This window comes from Gymnoscopelus microlampas (assembly GCF_963454915.1).
Source record: "Gymnoscopelus microlampas genome assembly, chromosome: 6".
Lineage (NCBI taxonomy): Eukaryota > Metazoa > Chordata > Actinopteri > Myctophiformes > Myctophidae > Gymnoscopelus > Gymnoscopelus microlampas.
In genome coordinates, this window is record NC_139943.1 from 52,085,116 (window position 1) to 52,100,632 (window position 15,517).

The 15,517-nt window shown below is 39.9% G+C and overlaps 1 protein-coding gene across 2 annotated transcripts in view; it reads right to left on the bottom strand.

Annotated features, from left to right (window-relative positions):
• The window catches only part of ano1b (anoctamin 1, calcium activated chloride channel b), a 110,358-nt gene extending 105,888 nt beyond the window's left edge, over window positions 1-4,470 (bottom strand). For both annotated transcript variants that reach the window (XM_084060584.1, XM_084060581.1), the window contains exon 1: window positions 4,274-4,470. In XM_084060584.1, coding sequence (XP_083916710.1) covers window positions 4,274-4,321 — 48 coding nt within the window. In that variant the 5' untranslated portion in view covers window positions 4,322-4,470. The remainder of the gene's footprint in view (window positions 1-4,273) is intronic.
• Between the last annotated feature and the right edge of the window lie 11,047 nt (window positions 4,471-15,517).

Below are 15,517 nucleotides of genomic sequence, written 5' to 3' on the forward strand. Positions count from 1 at the left end.
ACATCATCATAAACATCACTGACTTGCTGAAGCACTGCCTGGTATGACAGACGGACGGACAGACAGACAGACAGGCGTTTATAGGGGAAATTCAGTTGCCCCTGTGCTTATGTCATTGGTAGGGCCCCCCCACACCACAAGCTACAACTACTCCAACCAGAATTTACGACCAGAAACACATGCATCCCAATGAAGTATATAGCAATTATTGACACATGCTAGACTGTTCTGTGAGGGGCAGATAAACTGGTATGCTAATGTATGTCCAAGCGAGAGGCTAGTTGATACAGCATCAACAATGATATTATCAGTGGTGTTAAGTAACTAAGTACATTTATTCAAGTACTGTACTTAAGTAAAATGTTGAGGTATTTTTACTTTAGTGGAGTATTGCCAATTTTAAATACTTTTACTTCTACTCGACTAGATCTCTGAGGAAAATATTGTACTTTTACTCCACTTCAAGTATTTGAAAACTTTAGTTACTAGTTACTTTGGAGATATAAATTATCATATTATAAAACATACATTAGCCACTTTAGCCCTATTTTATATACTATTTGAAAATAGCCGATCTACAAGCTCTGCTATTTTCAAAAATTTTACTACTTTTACTTTTGGTAAGTATATTTTGATGCCAATGCTTTTGTACTTTTACTCAAGTAACATGTTGCACAGGCCTTTTACTTGTAACAGAGTATTTCTATAAAAAATGTGAGTACTTTTTCCACCACTGGTTGTTATTATTAGATAACGATGTTACAAAATAGTCTACACTGCATCATGTGCGTCCATAAAATGTATTGGGGCGAAATTTGTTCAAGGCAGTACAGCAGTTATGAACACAGGGCAGACACAGAAAGGAGATTGATAAAGCTATAGGAGTAACAAATAATAGGCGACTGATACAAATTCACAGGAGAAAAAGCCAACAACAGACAAACAACTATAGGGAAATGTTTGTATGATCCCTTAATCTCTGACCTGTTCGTGGAAGATACTGAAGCGTTCCAGGATGTAATACATGCTGTTTCTCCAATGTTTTACACAAGTCAGCAAAACCTTGAATCTCTACACAGTTCTTTAATATCCATGTGACACTCCATGTAATAACAGCAGGCCTCTTGAACAGCTGTGGCCGTGACTCTCCTGCTACAGTATGTGTAGGAAGGTACGGTGAGTTAAACACTTGTCTTTCAGTGAAAACACTAAGGTGTAGACAGTATTTATTTGTAAAACTGCAAAAAGCCACAAAATCCCAGAGGCCATTACTTAAGTTACCAGTCAATCTCCTAAGCTAAATGTTTGTAAATGAACTGGTTAGGTGGAAACCAATGGTTTACATGTAAGCTAGGGTTGGCTAAATGTAGAAAAGTGAATACTTTATGGATGAAGTCTTACTTTTGTCATGCATTCAATGTTGTAGATTGTGTAGTTTAAACCTGGCAGGCTACAGTATAAGCACACAGCTGCAGCTAATCAAATTAATAATGGGTGTGCTAGTCTTATATGTAACCAGAGCCATGGGAGTAAGTATCAAGTATCAACACAAGTACCAAGTATCAACACATTTTGTCCACTTGTCTACTTTCACTGCACTGGCACATGCTGCACCTCTGCACAAATACCCTTTTGCCTCATTCCCATGACAGGTTTTTTTCATGGACCTTAAGAATAAAATCATCATAATCATCACTGCCTGGTAAGGACCGTATGCTCCAAACAGGACAGAGGGTCTACAGCAGTCGTTCCCAAACTAGGGACCATGCTGCTTAAATCAATGTTTAAGCAGCATGCCTTATGGTTAACTTAGTATTGTGAGTTTTATCGTTTGCTGTGTGTCAGGGTCCCAGGGACCCCCGTACCAGATTTGTGTTGTTAAAATGTTTCAAATATCTACAAGCTCACAACTGCTATTTTCAAATAGATGATGTCTATTAGTGTGACCCAGTCAAGCCCCCAGGACCGCGGTGTAACAGTGAAGTTGCTGTCGCCTGGTGGTCAAATCTGAGATTGCAAGACTTCCGCATTTAAAACGTGTGCGTCTACCGTTTGACACGCTAGTATGCCCGCTCTATTGGCTCCAATATCGGAGCCAATCCAGGAAGTAGAGGCACTTCCGAATGCTTCAATGGCCCAATTCCCTTACAGACTCACTGACTTAGCCGTGTGTTCAGGTGAAGCAGTGTTGATTTCTTCGACTAAAACTATGACGAAAAATGTTAGTGGACTACCTTTTTTCACTGACAAAAACGAAATAAAAATGAAATAAAAACTAAGCTATGATGACTAAAACTAAGACTAAATATATTGACAATTTCGTCAACAGATAAATACTAGACTAAAATGTAGACTAAACTAGTGGAGAAGAGATCCAGTAGAACTAAAAGACAAGTCATTTTATGTTTGGTTGCGCTCTGAAAATAGCAGATGTACAAGCTCACAACGCGTTGCATCGGATATTTTCAGTGTGTAAAAGTGTAAAATCAGCCATTACGATGCCATCAAGGCACCGCCAAAATACATTTTAGCCGACTAAATCAGTTGATTTAGTCGGCTAAAATGTATTTTGGCGGTGATATTTAGTCAACTAAAACTAGACAAAAACTAAAACATTTCAGATGATTCAAATATGACTAAAATTAAATGGAATTTAATTCAAAAGACTATTGACTATAACTAAATAAATATTTGCTGTCAAAATCAACACTGACGTGAAGTCTGCGAAGGCTTGAGGGCTGTCCCATTTGAAATGGGTAAGGCAGTGAGGGCGCAGGCAGAGCCCTTTATGCTCCCTTTCTGTAAGTCAGCATCGATGCAGACTTTGGCTAAGGGAATTACCCACAGTTCTTAGCGTTACCAGGGGAAATGAGGGAAATCCTCCAAACGTCAATCATTTAAGTATGCAAATGTGTCATGCATCACGGTTAGAATATCAGTATAGTGCTGTCTCACCGTTCTCAAAGGGAGACGGAATGGAAGATATATAGGCCTATTAATACAAAAAAATAAGGACCACAAGATAAGAAATGAGCAAAGTAAATACAGAATATTGAAATACAATTTAAAATGAATAATACAACCCCTAATCTAAACACAAATTAAAACGAACAGAATAACGTCAATATAATAATAATAATAATAATAATAATAATAATAATAATAATCAACAATCACAGCTTTTAAAGCAATGACAATAAATAAGGACAGTAAGAGTTTTAAAAGTTATGTAAGGTGTCATGAATGAAGGACTCGTCTAAAGTGCTGTCCCATTCCTTTTATACCATTTGGAGCCCTTGCAGCATAGGCTGCTTTGCAAGGCATTGTGAGCTTGTTCGGTTATCGATCGGCTATTATTTTATTTTTTTTGCCTTTCTTATATTATTTGACAATTTGGCCAATGTTTGACCAGCTTTTAAAGTATAGTTTGTTGATTACATTCGATTCAGTAGTAATTGCCTTTTTTATTTTCTTAATTTTTTTAGGTATTAAAAGGGTCTTAAAAGTCCTTAAATTGTCACTTCACTGTCACCTGGGGACCCCCCAAAAATCATGCAGGGACCCCCCTGGGGGTCCCGACCCACATGTTGAGAATCACTGATTTAAGTCAGTGAGGGTGCAGAGATTGAGGTTTTAGGGCGGACATTGGAATTGGGCCCTGAAACATGACATGTGGCATATCATGACAGTCATGGCGCTACTTTTTCCTGTTTTGTTTTTTTTCTACATTTACAACCCGTACATCTACATGCACCTTAAGATTTCAAATATAAAGTGCTTACCCCCTGGCCACAGATGTAACAAGTTAAAACGCCCGGGTCGAAGTACCCGTGTCTTCCGTATTGTTCAATAAAACGCATTTTAATCCGATCGGCGGCCATTCTTTCATAGAGTTATACTGTATCAGAGTGCAGTACACCTCCCAACCGACATGGTCGCGTAGTTGAAAGCATACGGAGAAAATTCTGATAAAATGGCCACCAATTGGATTAAAACGCTTTTTATTGCACAATACGGAATATACGGGTACTTAGACGCAAGCGTTTTAACTTGTTACATCCATAGCCATAAGGTAAGCACTTTATATTTGAAATTGTAACGTTTATGTAGATGTATACGTTGTAAATGTAGACATTTCAAAAAATGTCAGTAACAAGTAGCGCCATGACGCTTGTGACAGACGAGTCATGTGAACCATGGCTAGATTATGTTATTTGGCTTGTTTTCAGAGACCTGATTGCTTATATTTTTCTCTCAAAAATGTGGTTCCTACCTCTGGCTCTCTCCACCTGCTCAGACAGTTTCCCAGACGACCAGACATCCTCCTCTTCTCCCTGCAATGCTGTAGGCAAGACCTCCTCTTCTCTCCACACGCTGTGTCCGTGGAACACCACCAGACCAGACCTCTTCTCCTCACCACACCGTGGGTCCGATGATCTCCTCATCGTCGTGGTAGATGATCGCCTCTTCCCTCCTCGTCGCTGACGATTTGGTCTCTGTTAGTTGTCTGTGTCAACCATAGACCGTAAAAATAAAGGTATCAACACTCTGGAAAATGTCAAGCCACGAGCATGCGTGTGTTGTAGACATTTGAAAGTGCCGGCCTGTCTGCGGCGCGGAAAGCCCGGACCGGATCTCACGGACTGAAAACCCGGATCGGATCCACCATAGGACTGGACTGGACTGAACTGAACTTGATATTTTATTAACCTCACTGATATATTCACTTGATTTTATTTATTTATTTTTAAACAGTTTTTTATTGGGGATACTTCAATAGTATGTAAAAAGTCATTGCATAAAAAGTAATTGCATATAAAGTCACCCCCATTTTTTTATACACATCACAAGACAGATTCACTTGATTTATTGAATACTTTATTTAGAAGGTTGCGGAGAAAAAGCACATTGTCACCTTGCTAAACTATAAATGGCCTGAGTTAAAAAAAAAAACCTGATCCAAAACAAAACTATATGATATTTCTTAATCATTTCACCCTAAACGTTTATAACAAATTATGACTATTAACATGAAAATAACACTGTCAGTTATGTAACATATGATATTTAAATAGGTTTAAAAAGGATTAAACCTGACTTAGGCCAAACGATTTGATGATTCTCTCCAGACAATAGGCCATTTTTTTTGCCTAAGTCACAAAAACATGTGACTTGGGCCCAAAAAAAATGCCTATTTTGGCCTAAGTCACACTAGGGAGTTAGGCCATTATACTAAAAGGGGGGGGGGGGGAGCATGATCCTTTTCATTTAGGAGATAGGTGATTTTACCAGAGGTGGCCAGTGTCATGAGGAGCTGAATTAGGCAATAATTAGTCCATGGGCCCAGGCCAGAATTTTCACTAATCAGGGACACTCAAGGTGGCAAATTCTAGTTTGGTATTTTGAAAAGGTCTATATCCCTAGATAATATTTCAACATGATAGCCCTTCCCAAGTAGTAGCTTAGTCCCAGTTATCAGCCTTCAATGACACCAACCATAGATACAAAGAATGAAAAAATCGTCTAACCTTTTTTGAATAGAACATGTCATACAGAGGGGGAAAAAAACATTATTCAATCTCTTTCTCTCACTTATGAACCTTATGAACCACACATGAACCCTAGCATGCCTATTCTGGAGCAAACATTCAGCAAATGGCTTGTCTACAAGCTCACAACACCTCACGTTGTGATACAATGTGAACAGCATTTTCACTATGCGGGGTCACTCAAGTGCAACATTTGCAAATTCTAGTTTTGTATTTTGAATAGGTCTATCCCTAGATGATATTTGATCATGATAGCCTTTCCCAAGTGGTAGCTTAGTCACAGTTATCAGTGAAGAAAGCGAGCCACTTTTTTGTGAATCCAACAATAGAAAAGGAAATGTTATCCGATCTTTGTGAATACAATGATAGAGACAGCTTTGGTAACATTGTGGGAATAATATGTTGACCTAATAAGTTTTACAAGCTGACATTGTTCTTCCTCTTGTTTATGACCAAAGCTTTCTGGGACACAGCCTGTTATTGGTACAGTATCTTAAGTATCATGGATATATTGTGAGATTTTCTTTAATTGTTTTATTTAGCAGGGTTTGTTGTTAGTTTAATGGAAGGGAAGAGCTGTCTTATCAGTGTCTGCGAGAGAAATAAGCAACCAGCTCAATGAAAACTATTCCAAAAGAAGGGACTATTATTATAGGCCAAATGAGCACTTTAAACCTATACACATAGGCTTTTGAAAATAGCAGATCTTCAAGCTCACAACAATGCGTTGTGAGCTTGTAGATCTCTTATTTTAAAATATATATATATATATATTGAAAAAAGTGACAAATGTTGAATATTTTTCTCTCTCTCTCTCTCTCTCTCTCTCTCTCTCTCTCTCTCTCTCTCTCTCTCTCTCTCTCTCTCTCTCTCTCTCTCTCTCTCTCTCTCTCTCTCTCTCTCTCTCTCTCTCTCTCTCTCTCTCTCTCTCTCTCTCTCTCTCTCTCTCTCTCTCTCTCTCTCTCTCTCTCTCTCTCTCTCTGCATGTGCGTGTGCGTGTGTGTGCGTGTGCGCGTGGATGTTTTACTAGCATGGGGTCAACCATGCTGAAGTCGAGGAGATGATGAGGTCGACATGTCTCTATGGTCTGAGGACAGAGAAGTAGGGAGAGTTCAGCTTCAGCCCAGCATTTAGCCCATGGGCCCAGGCCAAAATTTTCACTAATCAGGGACACTCAAGGTTGCAAATTCTAGTTTGGTATTTTGAAAAGGTCTATATCCCTAGATAATATTTCAACATGACAGCCCTTCCCAAGTAGTAGCTTAGTCCCAGTTATCAGCCTTCAATGACACCAACCATAGATACAAAGAATGAAAAAATCATCTAACCTTTTTTGAATAGAACATGTCATACATACAGAGGAAAAAAAAACATTATTCAATCTCTTTCTTTCACTTATGAACCTTATGAACCACACATGAACCAGCATGCCTATTCTGGAGCAAACATTCAGCAAATGGCTTGTCTACAAGCTCACAACACCTCACGTTGTGATACAATGTGAACAGCATATTCACTTTTGCGGGGTCACTCAAGTGCAACATTTGCAAATTCTAGTTTTGTATTTTGAATATATCCCTAGATGATATTTGATCATGATAGCCTTTCCCAAGTGGTAGCTTAGTCACAGTTACAGTATCAGTGAAGAAAGCCACCTTACGTGTCCCTGACTTCTGGTCTGGCCCATGGACTAAATATAATTTTCCTCAAAAAATGACTTAGGCCATTAGTTTAGCAAGGTGACGACATGGAAGTACAGTACAGTTTACGGTACAAGCTAAGGTCAACTAAAATGGATCGCTCATGAAGGCCGCAATGGCTTGTTTCAAATGAGATCCCCATGTACTCAATTCATGGAGAATACTGAACATCTGACTTGCTCCCTTACTCTTCAACAGTTTAACTATTTTACTATTCACTATTTTAAGGGCCCTGCAATTCACTCTAATAAGCTATTTCTTATTTAGTCTTAATATTATTCACAGGGAATAATATTACTTAATGACACCCACATGTCCTAGTGAGGAGATTCCATTTTCAATCCTCACTGTCAGGGACGCTAAAGGTCCCCCTCTCTTCTTCCTGCCATGCGGCTGGAAGAAATATGGCGAAATAGGCTACCGCCTACAGTATCTAGAACCTGTCAGACCAATACCGAGCGGACACATCTACCAAGCGATCGTCAATCGCCTCGTATAGGTATTACATCTCAGTATGGGCTTCTACCTTTATACACTCCATACAAAGGTTTAGTCAAATTTATATTATATATAATCTTTTTTCTTTTTTTGTATAAATTATACATTATTTGCCATATCTTCTCGTATATAAGTCCAATTCCGCCTAAAAGCAATAATAATTCATTTAAACTTAATCATCTTTGCTACCATGTTTGTAGTCTACTACTAACTTACACTAACGGTTCCTGATACCAATTCCCAGAATTACTTCATTATGTAATTTTCTCTTAAATAGGTCCACTCTGTATTCTTAATTATTATAATATATATATATATATATATATATATATATATATATATATATATATATATATATATATATATATATATATATATATATTTTTTTTTTTTTTTTTTTTTTTTTTTTTGATGTGCATAAGTGTCTTAGCGTGAGTCGTTTCCTGCTGTGAGGGAGCAGTGAGGAGAGTGAAGCAGTCAGTGGCTCAAACGCACACAGCCTTACGCAAGTCTCAAATAGATAGAAGTCTATATAGGTAATTCATTTAAAAACATTGCCGTTCCTTAAGCAGGGCTACAACATGCAATCACTATGAGAATGAATGTTCACAGGATGCGTTGTGACCTAGTAGATCGTCTATCTTTATGGTGATCTACGTTGCATCCTGCCTGACAAAACAGGCTTCTTATAAGATTTAGCAACCTTCATGGTACACGGACCGTTACACCACAGGAAGCAGCTGCACGCAGGCTAATACTAACTTTAGAAAATGTTCTGTGTAAACTACGCACTGCTTAGCTTGAAATGTCCATGTCTGCATCATGTAGTGTTACAATGGTGGTTTATTCTATTCCTAATTAATGACTGCTGGATCATTAATGGTAAGCACATATTTCCTTTTGTTACTTACAGGATTACTAGGAAAAACATATTAACATTTTCTCTAAATGATCATTATTTTTATTACGGGGACAGAGCTCTGCTCTGTACACGTATTGTTATTGGCAGTATTCTGTCACTTCTTCTTCTTCTTCTTCTTCTTCTTCTGCCACTTTTCGCAGTTCTGGCTGAACCGCGCTGTCGCTTTTTACGAAACTCGGCCATATGGTAGATGGTCATGAAAAACGATCAAAAAATAATTCTCACAATCTTTCGTCCAAAGGTGGCGCTATAGCACTCAATTGAAAATGCCAACTTTGACCAGGTACAACTCATGCCCTGTTTGACCTACAGCCATGAAACTTGGATACACATATGCGTCTCCTCATGCTGAACAACTTTCACCCTCTGACTTTTGACCTCTGACCTTTAGATCTCCCACCATTTTGAATTATATGAAAAACAGTCATTGGCTCCTAACTTCTGCATTTTTTCACTTATGGAAAATCCGTTGGAAATTTTTGTAGGCAGTGGTCCAAGGTTCAAGTGCTAAACGTTTCGTGCAGATTGCTCAAAAATCCCAGGAGGAGATAGATTTTAACTATTACAGTTTAAAGAAAATTATTCATCTGTGCCTAAAACATACATGCAGACTCACATTTCTTTGAAACTTTGCAGAAATGTACAGGGTCATTCCAAATATCACTGAAACCAATCTTACTCCAATTGGCCAAAAGGGGGCGCTATAGCAATTTTTTGAAAAGGCAGACTTTAAACAGGCATAAGTCATGCCTCGTTTGGCCGAAAGTCGTGAAACTTGCTTACACATGTGCCTTGACTCATGAGGAACACACGTATCGATTTGACCATTAAGCTCCGCCCTTAGATTTTCCGCAATTTTGAGCAGTTTGAAAAATACTTGTTTTTGCCAGTTCTGGCTTAACCGTGCATACGCTTTTTACGAAACTCGGCCATATGGTAGATGCTCATGAAAAACTACCAAGAAATAATTCTCACACTCATTCGTCAAAGGGTGGCGCTATAGCACTCAATTGAAAGTGCCAACTTTGAACAGGTACAACTCATGCCCTGTTTGACCTACAACCATGAAACTTCAATACACACATGCGTCTCTTCATGCCCGACAACTTTCGTGGTCTGACTTTTGACCTCTGACCTTTAGATCTCCCACCATTTTGAATTATATGAAAAACAGTCATTGGCTCCTAACTTCTGCATTTTTTCACTTATGGAAAATCCGTTGGAAATTTTTGTAGGCAGAGGTCCAAAGTTCAAGTGGTAAACGTTTCGTGCTGATTGCTCAAAAATCCCAGGAGGAGATAGATTTTAACTATTACAGTTTTATGAAAATTATTCATCTGTGCCTAAAACATACATGCAGACTCACATTTCTTTGAAACTTTGCAGAAATGTACAGGGTCATTCCAAATATCACTGACACCAATCTTACTCCAATTGGCCAAAAGGGGGCGCTATAGCAATTTTTTGAAAATGCAGACTTTAAACAGGCATAAGTCATGCCTCGTTTGGCCGAAAGTCGTGAAACTTGCTTACACATGTGCCTTGACTCATGAGGAACACACGTATCGATTTGACCATTAAGCCTCACTTGATGTAGACTTAATTTAAGTTGAATTGCAAACAACATGACTGTATCAATGAATACATGTGCAAATGGTAAAGATAACCTGAAATGCTTATTTGAGAGTACGTTTTTTACGTATGACATACTTCATTCTGAAAATAGCTGATCTACAATCTCACAACTTTTCATGGTTTGTGAGCTTGTAGATCGGCTACTTTCATTAGTTTTGGTTCTGAGGAGATGTACAATTTCTTCATTGGTAAATGGCTTGTGAAGGAGTGATCTTAGTGTTAGTGAAACAGGGGCTTGGTTCATGAAAGAAGGCAAGAGTTTATGATCTTCAACAGACAATATCAGCCTGGACAAAGCTATAGCACTATAGGTAGTGTTGCAGCCTATTAGTCTGAAGGTTGAGAGTTCGAATCCTGTTAATGGCAGTAGGTTGAGATGTCCAATCAAACCATTATGTTTCCATCTCTCTCTCTCATCAATCTATTGTTTCCATGTCACTCTCTCTTCAATCTATTCCGTTTCCATGTCTCTCTCTCTCTCTATTCACTGGCCCCGTATTATCGCTGCTTGCAGCTATATTTATTATTATTATTTATATATTTTTTTAGAAATGGGTTTAAGACGACTACAATCGTCCTGCAAATGTCCTTACAATATAATTAATATTAGGGACTAACTAAGCAATCGGCATAAAATACACTCTGGACTACAATTTTAAGCAAGATGTTGCTTCCCATGTGTGCAATAATGTCCATATCTCAATATCTTTAAGTCACTCTTTGCGCAGATATTGTGTATTATCACATTTAGAAATGTTGTTTTTTGAGCAGTGTTACAAAAGGTTCTCCAGACGACAACAATGTTACAACTAAATGTTATATTCATATAATTTAACTTGAGCTTATTGAAAAGTACACCATAGTTCAAAATTATACGTTTTTGCCATAAGTTTATATTTATAGTTATGCAGTATGGGAATCGTTAAGACATTTTAATTGTGAAATCCTAAAGGTTCCCAGCCCTAAGCGTGAGCCTCCGTGTTCGGAGCGGTGCCTTTTATGTAACCTGAACAGGAAAACAGAGTGCTACCACCTGAGTCTCAAATAGAGTCTTTAGCACTTTAGCTGTACACCTGCTGATGTTATCCCTTTTATTTAATGTGGACCTCAAATGGATACATATGCAGAAGCATAATGTCCTTGAAGTCAATTAAATTCTAATGCCAACATACACCTATTCTAAACCAGAGGTGTAGCCAGCAGCTTCAGACCCCAACAGACTGGGAACCACGACCCGATAGACCTCAAGAGAGAGGTCAGGATCTCGGGGTCGAGGCTCTCCCATGGGCAGCTAGGGACGGATTCGGAACAGGGGTGGGGTGGCCAGTCCCACCGGCTGGTCGAGAAACAGTCCCTGCTACACTTCTAACTGCCGGTCATGTTCTACATGCTCTCTGCCTCATTCATAAACTCAAGGCTGGCAAGGTTAACTTATAGGATAACAGTCAGCTGCTCAGCGGTGTTCTCTCTCTCACCCTCTCTACCACCGCAATCAAATACAGTGATGTGCATCTGCATCCCTGTTCAGGTACCTTCCTTGTATATCACGGTTTGGACCTCATCAGAATGTCCTCCTTTTGAGGAGTCATCTGGGGATAGTCCAGTACTTTAATGAATTAGTGTAATTAAAACAAATAATAATGCATTTTATTTCAGTCAAATTAAGCCATCAAATTAAATTGAGTTAAATGAGGATTTAATTATTATTATTATTATTATTCTAAACATAATCTAATCCAATAATCTTTACAACAGTAATTTATGACAGGTTCCTTCCTATTTGAATCCGGTTTCTCTATTCTCGTCCTTCACGGTTTAAACCGGCAATATCGCTTGTTGCCCCGCTTTTACGAGTGCTCTGCAGAGCTCTTACGATTACATCACAGATATAGAGAGATCTCTCCCGGATCAGGAAACTTTATTTATGTGAGCATAGGAAAGAGAGCCTTGCGACCCCGCTGCCACCTGTTAGAGACAAGGGATTGGGGAGCCAAGCTAACATTGGTCAAGCTTCACGTGACACGTGACAATATGTTGTCACCAATGCTTTTGATTGGCTAGACGCATGACGAAATAAAATCCTATAAATAGGTGTGTCACTTCCAAAAAACATTTATGTTTTTGGAAGTGAGGTAACATTGGTCCTTTTAACGGGATCAAGCTAACATTGGTCAAGTGACACGTGACAATATCCTCCTATAATTCTAGTAACCTCACGGTGGTGGTGGCGGTGTCTTGGTTCGTGGTTCGGGGGACTCTTGATCAAACTGCGCATGCGTCGTTGCCAGGTTTCGCGAGACAAACAAGCAACGAGGTCTATGAAAACGAGGCCAAACCAAACGAACCCTATACCACCAACATTGGCCCTACAGCGCTTACAGTACGCCGACATGGCAACACCGAGACCCCGCCCACTCTCTGACTGTCTACAATTCTTTCTGTGGAAAGTAAACACACCAGACGGCCCCGGCGCCGCGGCCGCCATTGAAATCAGCAGCTCGCTCGCTTCACACAGCTCACGCACAGTTACCTCCTAAATGCTGAAATAAGCACACATTTCGAACCAATGTCAAACCAATGTGGTAATATTCTCACACAAACAAGCCGAACTTACATTTCTGTCCATTACAAATGTCACAAGACACGAAGGAGACGAGGCAGCGGCCCCACGGAAGTCGTGGCCTAGCGCAAGCATAAGCCTCGCCTGGGAGTGGGGCCTTTACCCCAACATCGCCGCGCCACGCGCGACGTCCCGCGCCATGTAAACAAACTACCGGTTGTTGCTAATACTGTCTAAAGCATGTATGTGAATGCTTATGTCCAATACTGTGTTGCCGTTAGTTGGGTTTAAGCCAACAGCTGCCTATAATGGGCCGTCAGTGTGGAGCTAAGCCACGGGTAGCGCTCGCATGCGGCTAACGTTAATGTTACACAACGCAGCTGTCGTCACTCAAACGGCTACGTTAAACATCTTATCAATAACCTGTATGAACGTTAGTGTGGTCAATGTCATCAATGCTAACTAATTAGCCCATTGAACAGTGTTATTTTGGGGACTTTGGTGGGTTTCTGTGACACAATGTCATGATGTAGCAACTCACAGTGTTATGTCACACGCAACTGAATAGCTTAGCACTTCTGGTCGTTCCTTCACAATAAAGGTTGCAATCAATTGAAAATAGCCGATCTACAAGCTCTCAATGCGTCGCGATACACACAATATACACATCTTTACAAAACAGCTGATCTACAAGCTCAAAACAACTCGCAAAGCCACACGTCCACCGTCAGGTTACTAGAATTATAGTAGGATACACACACGCCCGTGGAGAGGGGTGACCGCGGGCCGGGGGGGGGGGGGAGAGAAACCGCGCGACAGGACGTGCATTAACCCCAAATTTGCAAAGTTGAAAAAAAGAGTAAAAATACTTAAAGATTGATGAAAACACTACAAATACCTAAAAGTTGATAAAAACACTACAAATACCTAAAAGTTGATAAAAACAGTACAAATACTTAAAAATCTGTAAAAAAAACTTAAAAGCTAATAAAGTCATTAAAAACACTTTCAAGTAAATACATTGAGTAACAATACTTACTTAACTACTACTACAAATACTCTTTTAGTACCGCCTTTTTTAGTACCGCCTCAATACCAGCTTAAATGCATTACTGAAATTACATTTATATGAAATACATCACAACACCCTCCTATAATATTAAACAAAACAGCCGAAGGGGTCCGCCATGTTCCACAGGGGTGCGCGGGCCCCCAGGGGGTCCGGGGACACCCAGGAAAATAGAAAAGAAATGTTGAATTTTTTTCTTTTTTCTTTTTCACTTTTGGAATTTTTTGTCCCACGCTTTTGGTACCCCAAAATAGGGGGGCGCCACGACGGGGCGCGCGCGGGGGAGAAACCGCGCGACAGGACGTGCATTAACCCCAACTTTGCAACTACTTTCGCCTGCGCCCTTCACCGGGTATGGTCTAGTGTAATATAAATAGGTAAGACAGGATTAATCAGGAACAGTACTGGCGGAGACCTGTGCTCCGAGGAGCACATTTTCTAGTTATTATTATTATTATTATTATTGTGGGATCGCTTTAGCGATCCCACAATTATGTCAACACCATATCTAAGCATGGGGGAACATAAGCCAAAAATAGCCGATCTACAAGCTCGGAGCTTGTAGATCGGCTATTTTTGGCTTATGTTCCCCCCATGCTGGGGTTCATGTGGTTAATACTATTCATAATAATGTAATGGTGTTTACATTTTTGTCAAGGTGCACTAATGATCTCATATCACTTGATAATATGGATCATATTAATATTTTATTTTATTTTATAATATTTTATAAACATATTTAAACGCATAATGTTTTCATGTTGACTAGTGTCATTCCTCTGTCAAATAGCACTAGTCAAAGAACTACACTTCCGGAAAAACGTCACTGCCCACCAGCTGCTCAAACAAGATATCAAACTAACGCCCGGGAAAGACCGGAACCAGAGCAAGGGGCTTGTGACGACTAGCGTCAACTTGTCGCGCATGTCTGGATGCACCCGCTGTGATGAAGGAAACAGATGGCTAGATATCCCCATTGTTTAATCAATTCAATGGAGCTTTATTGGCATGAGAACAACACACACACACACACACACACACACACACACACACACACACACACACACACACACACACACACACACACACACACACACACACACACACACACACACACACACACACACACACACACACACACACACACACACACACACACTTTTTTTGCATTCTAACAGGATGGGCCCAAAGTAAGGCATTTCCACAACAGTGCTGGGAATAAGAGAAGAGACTTCTCTTCAAGCCTGATGTGAAAATATGTGAATGTATTAACCCTGTGACTCTCCTGACTGTGAACTTGGCTGACCTTGATCAGTGGCAAGGCCACTGAGACGTGCCGAGGCCACTGGTGCACCCAAAGATAAGTGCTTGTGGTTGAAAACAACTGATTACAGTAATTACAAGTTACTGGCAGACCAAGTAGGCAGGAAGTTAGCTTGCTTTCTCAACTGTCTGTTAGGGGCGCGCCCAGCACGGCCCCCCAGCACAGCCCAACATCAGATAAGCATAAACTGCGTCTGACCTGGCATGACAGAGAGGACCCTACTACGTCTGACCTGGAATGACAGGGAAGTTACAGCTGAC